The sequence below is a fragment of the Cannabis sativa genome, chromosome 3 (assembly GCF_029168945.1).
Source record: "Cannabis sativa cultivar Pink pepper isolate KNU-18-1 chromosome 3, ASM2916894v1, whole genome shotgun sequence".
NCBI lineage: Eukaryota > Viridiplantae > Streptophyta > Magnoliopsida > Rosales > Cannabaceae > Cannabis > Cannabis sativa.
In genome coordinates, this window is record NC_083603.1 from 64,241,524 (window position 1) to 64,252,564 (window position 11,041).

At 35.9% G+C, this 11,041-nt stretch overlaps 1 protein-coding gene across 4 annotated transcripts; it reads right to left on the reverse strand.

Annotated features, from left to right (window-relative positions):
• Positions 1–4,298: 4,298 nt before the first annotated feature.
• Positions 4,299–10,172, reverse strand: LOC115709595 (diacylglycerol kinase 1). 4 transcript variants are annotated; one of them, XM_061112211.1, is made up of 11 exons: positions 9,983–10,165; positions 9,797–9,867; positions 9,631–9,687; positions 9,403–9,539; positions 8,076–9,256; positions 7,109–7,475; positions 6,472–6,548; positions 5,778–5,897; positions 5,412–5,576; positions 4,915–5,052; positions 4,299–4,672 (listed from the first exon to the last, which is right to left on the reverse strand). In XM_061112211.1, exons 5-11 carry the CDS (start codon positions 9,237–9,239, stop codon positions 4,523–4,525), a joined length of 2,181 nt encoding a protein of 726 aa, XP_060968194.1. In that variant the 5' UTR covers positions 9,240–9,256; positions 9,403–9,539; positions 9,631–9,687; positions 9,797–9,867; positions 9,983–10,165; the 3' UTR covers positions 4,299–4,522. The 4 variants fall into 4 exon arrangements, with proteins under 4 accessions (XP_060968194.1, XP_030493589.2, XP_060968193.1 ...); XM_030637729.2 differs by lacking the exons at positions 9,631–9,687; positions 9,797–9,867; XM_061112210.1 differs by having other exon boundaries at positions 8,076–9,539; positions 9,631–9,867.
• Between the last annotated feature and the right edge of the window lie 869 nt (positions 10,173–11,041).

Consider the following 11,041-nt stretch of genomic DNA (forward strand, 5'->3'; position numbering starts at 1 on the left):
GATCATTTGATCTAGGATCAACTTGGCGATATTGACTTGAATAGATTCTACGGTAAGTTTAATTAAGTCTAAGTCAAAGTTCAATATCGGTCCCTTCCGATGCATACTCCACGCATCCAACCTGAGCTTTACTTTAACCAATGTTCTGGAAAGACCATAGTATTTCTCCAAATACAAGTAAACACTTGTTGTAGATTATCATATCAGTAAAACCCTGTGTCTGATAAATCTAGGAAACTTTATTCACATAGTCATGTTTACTTTCCAATGTGATGACAACACAATAAACATGATCAAGTATGTGAAAAGAGTTTAAGATGAATTTATAAATCAAATAGACAAGCTATTGATAAAGTGAACCAAAACATACACAAATGAATGAAAAATACTTCTGTTTCTTTATTGATGTTGAATAAAATAGATTACATTGAAATGGAGTTTTATTTAGGGCATAAAACCTAACAAAAGTATGGGTTTACTTGATCATATTTGTATGTGCCTACATGTTGCTTTTCTTGCTGAGTCTTTATGACTCACGGGTATTTTATGGTGCAGGTAAGAAATAGGACAAAGTATATTAGTCATGAAATAGAGATCTTCCCTGACAAATGTATATATCAACTTATTTGGCTAGCAATGTCAAGTTGTTGGGACTAGATTTTATTTTATGGCACTTTTGAGGTACAAAATGTACTTTGATGCAATAAAGTATGACAAATTTTATAAAATTTTAGAGGGGATCCCCAAAACTAAAACCTAATGCCATGTTTATTATATTTTAACATAATTAGTAAATTTTTTAATTTAAATCACTTATTTTATTAAACTATTAGTTTATTATTATAAACTAATTTATAAAAGCACGTGATGTCCCTAAGGGTTAGCGCGTTACATTGGCGGCCTTCTTTATTTACATAAGTTAGTTGGCTGCGTTCTTAATATTCCTTGGAGCATTAGGAGCAGTCTTGTTTGTAGGTTCCTCCATGATACCTTTCTTTTAACCCTTACAGGAGCAGAAGTTCCTGGATCTGTAGAATTATCCTTTTTTGTGGTATTATTTTCTTTTAAAGTAGGCTCGTCAGGAAATTTTCCTGGGGAACTTCATTTTCAAGCTCGATCATGGCCTATAATTGTGCTAAGGTTTCTCGCATTTGGCAAGAGAATTCTTCATGCTCCACCAGTTTTTTTTTTGGTCTCAATGAGTTCTTGAGCCTTTCGAATTACTTTGGGATCTTGCTCGTAATAATACTCCTCATCATTCTTGTTATAACCATCATCCTTAGGATCATCCTCTTATTCCTCCTGATCCTCCTCATCAATGGGATCTTCATCAACGTATTTCTCACGTTGCTAATTTTTCTTGGCAGGGTGACAACTTACTTCTGACATCTCTCCATCCCCAACAACACCCGTATTTTCATGTGTAGTGGGAGGAGGATTAACATCATCCATGGTGGTATCCCCATCACGAGAAGCAGGTTTGGTGATGGTGGTTCTAGTGGTTACAATTGTTGCAGTATACAACATCAATATCAAATTTCCTCAGTTCTCAATAAAAGTACCAAAATTTTTACTGAGTTTTTTAGAATCCCATTTAAAATAAAATAAAAGCTAAAGAAAATAAATAAAATATAAATATCAAGACGAGTAATTTTATATGGTTCGAGTGTTAACAAACTCTAGTCTACGAGTCAATATTATTTGGCTAGAAAAGCCTTCGAGTATTACACAAGTGTTATTGTCTAGTTTACAAACCCTAACTTTAGCCTTAGCTTGTAAGAATTTAATTTCTGACCTTTTGCATTAAGGGGTTTCATTATATTTATAGGCTAGGGTTTCTATGTAAATATGGTCCACTAATGGGGTGAATACAATTAATATATTGACATTGGGTTCATTCAGTGAGGCCCAAACCGTGAGGCAATGATTATCTGTACACATGGTAACCACTTTATAGTGATAGGTGGAGAACGTATACCACCTTCGCATGTAATAAAGAAAATTTAACAGTCGTTGCACAATTACTATATTTCTTTTTATGGTTCGCATGGTTTCCAGATTTGACTTTGGGGACAAAGTCCTAATATGATGAGATTCAATATTAAATGAGCATCATATTAGCCTTAACATTCGGAGATCTATTTAATTACCGTTTAGGAAGCATTGCCGAAAGGTATCCGAATGCTCTCTCTACTAGGCCCTTCTCTCACATGGATGAGATGTTCTTTCAGAACTCGGATGGCCCAACTTACTAAGTTTAATCTATTATCCTGACTGGACCCACAACTGGACCTTTGTTGATTGAATTTAGGTCTTGGAAGTACATGTGTTCCTCTTTCGAAAACATGAATAACAAGGGCTATAGCCCCCATAAGAAGTGGCCGAGCCACCTGAATAATTTAGTGGGTAAAAAAATGAAGTATTAATGAAAAAAAATATAATTTTTAACAAAAAAAATTGTGATGATAAAAATAAAAAATATAAATTTTTTGGAGATAGACATAAAAATATGTAAATATATAGATAAACTATTTTTATTTTTATGGAGTTAAAATGTTTACCCAAAAATTTATATTACAGAAGGTTGGGAGGGGGGGGGGGGGGCATAAGGCAATGAGTGGTACGTTCGTGTTTAGAAAAGGGGTCGGCTTGTACCCGTGAAAGTATTGTAGAGACTGTAATTGAACCACATTAAAGGAAAACAGTCTGGATATCTGGACTAGCAAGGCAGATTCATTTGATTTAATTTGACACAAATTGGTCTAGATAGATTGGAGTTTCGAACCACGATTTCCGAATTTCATTTAACACCCCTAGTCTAATGCCTAATAACCCATAAGAAGAAAGAAGCAGCCTAAGTTTCCCTTAAATATGTTCCAAAGTGAAAAGAAAGATAGTATTTTTTTCAAAAAGAAAAAAAGTAAAAATAAATAAAATAAAAATCTTTGATATTTCATTAGGAAAAGAATATTATATAACTGATCTAGAACAGTAAAATACCGTACTAGTTTGAGAATAATAAAGTAATATCAAAAGTACTAAATTGATTAGTTCAATCGAAAAATCAAACCCACTTTATAGTAATAGCAAAAAAACAGATACAAACCCACTTAGAACCAATTTTATAGATTATATTTATGTTATGCGGGTCAAAGCAAAAGACGTATAAAACAATGCAACTTTCTTGTTGAGCATCTTTCTACCAAACATTATTTCCAAGGCAAACCATCTTCGGACTCAAACAATACACCATCCCAAGTCCTAACACAAGAATAAAAAGAAAAACCCACATTTGAATCCCTTCAAGCAATGGAAACAGAAGTTTCAAATCAAGTATACACACATGGATCTTTACAAATCTCAGAAGTCAAAGACACTACTACTACTATCTCAACTTCAATCCACACCATGAGCCCCATGTGCGGTCTAAGTCCCAACTACAAAGGCAGCACCTTGTACGACTCCTATGAACTCCATGCAGTAGTTCACCAACTGAACAAAGCCATTCAAGGTTCCAAAGCTTTCTCTCCTCCTTACATTTACAATCCGAACTCACCCTTCTACCGGAAACGACAGAATCAGATTTATAAAGAGAACAAGGAATCTTCAAAGAAACTTACTCTTTCTAATCTTTCTTCTGCTTCAATACTTGATGGCAGTAAATCTAGGTATAGTAGAGGGGCCTGGGTGGTCACAAGGGAAGTTGTGACAAGATTGTGGAAGAAGGTTAAACAAGGACTACTACTGAGGAATAAGCAAAGCAATTAAAGTTAAATTGATGTCACCACAGTCCCTCAAACACCTTCAGCTTTTTCCAGTGTTCTTTTTCTCAATGTGTTCATCTAGAAGAATTGAGTGTTGTCTAGCATCAAACTCCTCTTCTTCCTATTCCTTTTGGCATGTGGCTACAAGGCATTTTTAAGACTAATCTCCAAAGGGACTAATAGAGCAGCTTCCTTAGAAAAAGAATATACATATGTATACATATATATATATAAATATATGTATATATATGAAATGTGAAACAATTATTGTTCGTCTTTATGTTATTTAAATGGGTGAGCGTGCTTGTGTAAACCTAATCAAACTAGTGTGGTATTTGTATCACAATGTATGTAGTTTTCCATTACAGTTTACTAAACTAAGATATCTAGAGAATCAATTTAATTTGTCTATTTCTAAGTTTAAGAAAGAAAATAGTAATTGGCTGCTGAAATAGAACAAAAGATATTTTCATATTCTTGCATAAACCCAGAGTTCAACATCACTCAACATAGAAGTGAGAAAGAAAAGAAAAATAAAAAAAACGCTAAACAAAATTTCATTTTCATGGATGTTGAACAAGGTTCATGTACAATCATGCTTCAATTAAAAGCATTGAGTGATCAACATCAGTAAAATATTTCTTTGTAAAAGAAAGGAAAAAAAGTTACATGTGTAGATTCCGCGACGAAGAGAATATAAATCTCATGAAAAAAATCATAACCACAAAACTCACTCCTACTGGTGCACAACAACACTTTTAGGACAGTCTCAATGCCATTTCTTGAAGGAGAGCCCGCTTCTGTGAAGCATTGATAACACTGTTGGTCTCTGCATTCTCAAGGACATCTGTAATTATGGCTGCTGCATGACCAAGTGGTTCTTCCGCAGCCCTCCTCAACATGAAAGCCTATTAAATTAAGGCGCAAAATTATTTAATCAGGAGACCAGATATCTACTGGTAATAATAATAATAATAATTATTATTATTTAAAAAAAAAACAAACAGAACAGCCAAAACTAGAGAAACCAGTAATAACCATTTTACTCGAAGTGAAATAGGTCACCACTCTTGCAATAGACAAGCAATAATGTAATAACAACTACATCAAGATAAACGAAATTATTTAATGCCAGAGAGAGGGAGAGAACCTGGCCATGATGAGATATAGCCAATGTACATGATTGCTGAAACCATGGTTCCCCATCAATTTGAACAGGAAATGCAGCAAGTAGCTGTATCTTGATTGACTGACCCTGGGCAAGCCTTCGAGCCCGAGAAAGTCCCACCTGTTAGCATACCAAGATACCAGTTGAAAAAAAATATCCAAGGCATCTGAGTCTGGATAACAGAAATCAAGCTGGACAGAACAGAAACCATCTAATCCAATTGGAATAATAAAAGATAATAAGCTACCAATACCAAAGCCTTGAAGCATCAAACAATCTTTAAGTTCAGTTAGACATACTGTGAAAGAGAAAGTTCAATCACTATTACTTGGATGGAAAACAAATGAATGTACAACATTAGATGGCTATTTATAGTACAAATAGTAAGGGAAAAATCAAGCAGACCGGGGGTTATACAGGCAATTAAAGAATGAATAATGCTTTATCTTGTCCAATGTTGGAACACCGAATTTATGTACCTGAAGCTTTCCAAGGTGCCAAGTTCCTGATATGCTAACGACCTCAAGTATTTTATCATGCATAGATTGGGGATCAAAATTATCATAATTTTCATCCTCATTTTGCCACAAGTCTACACCACCCATATAGCTTCCAATGTTTGCAACAAGCACTCCTTCTGCATCCTGCAAAGGTATGCAGTAAAATGTTAAGAGCCAAAGCTTCAAACTTCATTGAACATGTCATGGTTACTACTTACTATTTGCCTATTTGGGCACCTCAAATCAAATAATGTTTAAGAAACTTGTAGTCATTATCCTGATATCAAATGTAAAATGTTCACATTATTACTTAGTGAGGCCTGCTTGATGTCATTCAATACTAACCTCAGGCACCTCTATCTCTACACCATCTACCTCAACTCGAACTTGCCAAGGGAAATCTTCAAATGTTCTATCCATAATACCCTTAGCACCTTCTCTTGCATAAAGAACTTTATTCATAAACTGCAGTGGCATAACAATGGAAACAACATTGTCTGGATCAAAAGTTTAAGGATTACAAATAAAATAAAACAGAAAGAATCAACAAGAAAGTTTAACAGTGTTCAGTACCATCTAATATTTAAGTAAAGTGATTCAGTGATTTTTCAACTTTTCTATCAAACAATTTTAATGTTCTCTCTATAATCTAGTATAATTATGAACTATAATGATTTTGCTCATATTTTGTTGGCTGCTTAATATTTCTCTTAATAGTTATTTATTTGAATATATGAAATAAAGTGATTTTCTACTCTTCTGTCAAATAATTAAAGTTCTCTTTATAGTCTAGTATGATTATGCAATGACCTATAATGATTTTGCTCATACTTTGTTGGCCGTTCAGTCCTCCTCTTTATAAGTTATTTAATATATGACGACCTCCAAGCTTTAAAATCTAATAACTGATTTTACGACTCACCAGACTCCAGACTAATACTGTTATTGTCATACAATCCGAACCTATTAAGATCAAATAAAGTCCGAGGCACTTCAGTGCCAATCAACTAACTTTTTTTACTTTCTTTCAAAGACTTACCTGGTTATAAAACTTTTCTGGATTCTCCTCCCGTAGGTTATGAATGTCAAGAGCAACTTTGGCATCACAGCCAATTCCTGTAAGCAAATCTTGTCGGAATAAATAACTTGCATGTAAAAGAAAACATAATCAGAGAAGCGAATGCAGTCACCCTGCAACTAATAGAAGAAAAGGGTTCCCATTCTACAAAGAGAAGATCCTAATCCAAACTCACCTATCAGCAAGACAAAGTGAAACCAAAAAAAAAATATCATCATTTCAAGTAGTATAAATTAACATAGTCAGAATTCTCAGAGTTTCAATAAAGGAGGATTACTCATCACGAGAAACCTCAAAAGGCAGAAAAGTATGCAAATGCTAAAAGTATTATGTGCTGAGAGTTTGGCCAATCACAAAGAAAAATTAATCGAAGTAATGATCTGATCCAAACGATACAGAAAACCAATGGATCATTAAGGATGTTAGGTAGAAAATGAGTTAAGAGGAAGATGAATGTGAAGCCAACTCGACTTAAATGCACCAACCTAGCTTCCCAAAGTAGGTGCAGCTCAATTGTAAACTGAAGCACAAAAAGAGCACCAAGACATTACCCAAAATTATTACAAGCTGGTGATGTCTAAAAAGAAGATTCACATACCAAGATAATTATTCATGAATTTTGGAGGTTGAAGTTGTTTTCCCTGTTGATTTAAAATTGCTACTTTCCACCTGTCAAGGATGGTTACTGCAGCATGCTCTATGTCATGCAACACCGTACTGAGGCCTCCTTGTCTCTCAATAGAGCCCAAACCACTTCCCCAGGAGAGAACCCTCGCTAGATCATTTCCTGTTCCAGCTGGAAGGATTGCAACAGGAGGAGGGGATACAAAATTTTGCTTTTCTATGAAGTTCAAAACCCAACCAACAGTACCATCTCCCCCACAGACGAGCACTCTGAAGTGAGGCACCTTTCTGAATAAATAAAAACCAACCTCTGGTCCTTGCTTTGAACTTAACTCAAATATCTACATCAAGCACAAACACGTACCAAATGTAAGTTTAATAAATGAATCATACTATTACAAATGATTTTCACAACTCCCAAAGAATCACATGTAAGGAAAGCCCCATATTGTTCAAGTTGATAACATAATGGCAAAAAGTTAAGTATCCAGCTTACAAATTGCCATGAAAAGCAAAATCATTAGATCATTAAGCTTTTAGGCTAGTTCATATTAGGTCCCACTGAGAGACACAACAAAGATCATTACTAGGTCTCAATAAGTCTTGAAAAATTATAATAAAACTATTATGGAACAAGGGTTATATTACTGGAGAAGGACAATAAGACTGATAGCCTGCATTTGACCAAGAATTAATATCAGGATCCCATTATCTTGAAATGTTCCCAACTCACTGGAGTTGCTCTAGTTTTTGTATCTCAACAAGGTAACCAAACACTTCCACATACACCCATGACCCATCCACGTATTCATCACTCATGTGATAACGCATACTTATAATCCAAAGGATCAATGTGAAGTGAAATTTAGCAAGAGCAAAAAATATGATGTGCTGCAACCAAAATGGTAAGTAGCTACAGAACTAAATGAATAAAAGCAAACCTGAACTGGATTCAGGAGAATATTTAGTCGTAACCTCAATGAATCCCCACGCTGAGCCCCACTCTTCTTGTTTATAAAAACTAACAAAGGCCTGGCATCTGGTGACAACTCAGTCAGCTCATATATTTGTTTCTGCCTCAATACCTGATCATCCTTTCTACCAATAGATGAGGTTCTACCAAAACTAGGCTTGGAATCGAGTTTTTTATTTATATCATCATCTTTGTACTGAACATCTACTCTATTTATGCCATTAGTATTTTCATCTATTCCATGAGAACCATTAGCAATTTGCTGAGTCTCACCAGTGCTTTCTGTGGACATATCAACTGTACTGCCACTATTTCCAGAGTCCACAGAGGTTCCATTTTCATTCTTGTACTTCTTGCTTTGACTCCTTATGCTAGCACGGACAGTAGATGCTATCTCATTTGCTCCTTGGGTAATTGAACTCAAAAATCCACCAGATTGCCGATTGATTTCTCTAACATTAAGGGGTGATAAGATCAGTCTTTTATAAGGACCCAAATCACAAATATCACCAGTTTCATTAGATAAACTATTATGGCAATCAACATGTACTAGCCGTTGACACCACAAGCAGCACCATATAGGGGATCCATCGAGAAAAGAACCACTACATTGCTCCTCACAATAGCAACAAAAAGAAGTCTCATCAGATTGATCCATAAAGTCAGTCCATCGGACAGCCCACTGATGCATTACATGTTCAAAACCAATCATGGATACACACTTGCAATCCTTGTGTGCTTGGGAAGAGCAATGTGCATGAACTGCTGCACCACAAATGCTACAGACTTGAATAGAGCTATCTGATGACACCGTCTGACCAAGAGTTTGAGAAGGGTTCATCAAATTTAGACAGACACAGCAGTTAAAATTCTTTCCACGAGATACTGATTCAATAGTCCAGGTATGAGGAGCCAGGGGGACTTTATTCTTCACCTTCGGGTTTATCTTCGACCGGGTTATGGCTCTCATCCAACTCAGGTTAATGTTTCTCCTCCATTGGAAAGCCGTATAAGCTATAGTTAAAATTCCAACCAGGGCAGCGACAGTGCAAGATATTATAAAAAGGCGATCAGTCTGATTCCTGTTGTTCCAACTTGGGAAGAATATCTCAAATTCCCCAGCATCATCCATCAGACCTATCTTTTGTTCTACATGCAAGATTAAACAAACAATATATAGCTAAATCACCAGAATGATCCAGTGAGCTTAATTAGGATAAAAAACAGCAAATACATCTATCTGACTCCATGATCGAAATGGTTAAGCCCATTCCAAATTTCACTTAATACCCTACCTAGCTTCACTTACTGACCAAAATTCAGTCAAGTGCTTTCAATCTATACTACTTAACAAAACAGCTTCACTCTGCCTCCTAGACCGAGCATGCCATTGTGACAAATTGGGTGTTAGAGACGTCAACAACAAACGTACCTGCAAAATACAAGACATAATGAAAAAAGGAAAGAAGAAGAAAAACAAAACAAACTGAAACTGAAACTGGAGAGGTTTCAGAGTTCGAAACTTAAGAAGTCTAATCCCCAAAAGCATAAAAGTAAACAATGATCTTGGGTTGTTTCACCTAAGAAAAACAGAGAAAATAAATGAATGAAAACAATCAACAGTTAAGCAGTGCAATAATATATTTATTAGTTCAGATCATAGTTCAATGTCAATAATAATCTTCATACTCCTCCCTACCACCCTTCCATCTTGAAACATCTTCACTTTCCGTTTCAGGATCCCAGCACCCAAACGGAAACTTCACATTCATTCAATGCACATGCGAATCAAACAAATACAGTTGGAGCAAAGCTAATTGTATTCAGATACCAAATAAATTAGCATTGAGAAAAAAGGGAAGAGGAAAAACTCACAGTATAAAAGAGAACTTCGATCGAGTCGATTACAAGAAACCCTAATCAAGAAATTAGAAAGAAAAAAATGAGAATCGGAGCAAAATCCAAACGCTAGCTATTCAACATTCTCTCAAAATCCAGGAGAAGCCTCCCGTGCTCTTAGTTCTTAGGAGATTATTAATCTTTTAATTTAAATACACCATTAATTAATACTCTTAGAAACACTTTGGTACATGTTAGTTAGGTTCTGTTAGAGTTGTTAATTAGTTTGTTATTTAGTCAGAGTCGGTTGTAAGTTAGTTGCTCTGCAACTAACATTTCTTGCTGGTTTAATTGTCTTACAGAGCTATATAAGCTCTTTCTTCAGCTGTAACATTCAATTGAGAATACATAATAATACAGCTCTGATTTCTTTCCTCTGTTATTCTCTCTATTCTCATATGGTATCAGACGATTTTCGGCCCTTAGCTTCCATGGCCCGACCTTCGACACGTTCTCAAGATGGTGCTCATCCATCGACGGTCGACACCCAAACAGCAGAGATCAATTCCGATCATCTCCCTGCTGCAAATCACTCAGCTTTTCCATCTCGCAATCCACAACCTAGGGTTCAATCTCAAAACCCAGATCCGGTTCCCCAAGATTCAGCCACCATTGTTGAAGACAACACAACTCAAGCACTTCATTCCCGTTCAGTTGCTGATGATCATTCCAGCCCCTTCTTCCTCAGCACCGGTGATCACCCCGGCCTTGTGCTTGTGTCCACAGTCCTCAACGGCCCCAATTATCAACCATGGAAACGAGGAATTACAATGGCCCTGACTGCCAAGAACAAGATTTCGTTCATCAATGGCTCTATCCCTCGGCCAGAACCTGGTAATTCTAATCTCAATTCTTGGTTAAGGTGCAACAATATGGTAATGTCTTGGTTAGTTAATTCTGTTTCACCCGACATTGCACAAAGTATCATGTACTTTGATTTAGCTACTGATATGTGGAACGATCTTGCTGAGCGTTTCAACGAGGGCAATGGCCCCAGAATTTTTCAATTGCAGACCCAAATCACTCGGCTTCAGC

Excerpts from the sequence above, each read along its gene's own strand:
- LOC115709595 (XM_030637727.2), bottom strand. The coding sequence starts at position 9,239 with ATGGATGATGCTGGGGAATTTGAGATATTCTTCCCAAGTTGGAACAAC. Across the intron at positions 7,476-8,075 it reads TTCTCCTGAATCCAGTTCAG|ATATTTGAGTTAAGTTCAAA; the intron begins GTTTGCTTTTAT and ends TGCTTGATGTAG. Across the intron at positions 6,549-7,108 it reads ATTCATGAATAATTATCTTG|GAATTGGCTGTGATGCCAAA; the intron begins GTATGTGAATCT and ends ATTTGCTTACAG.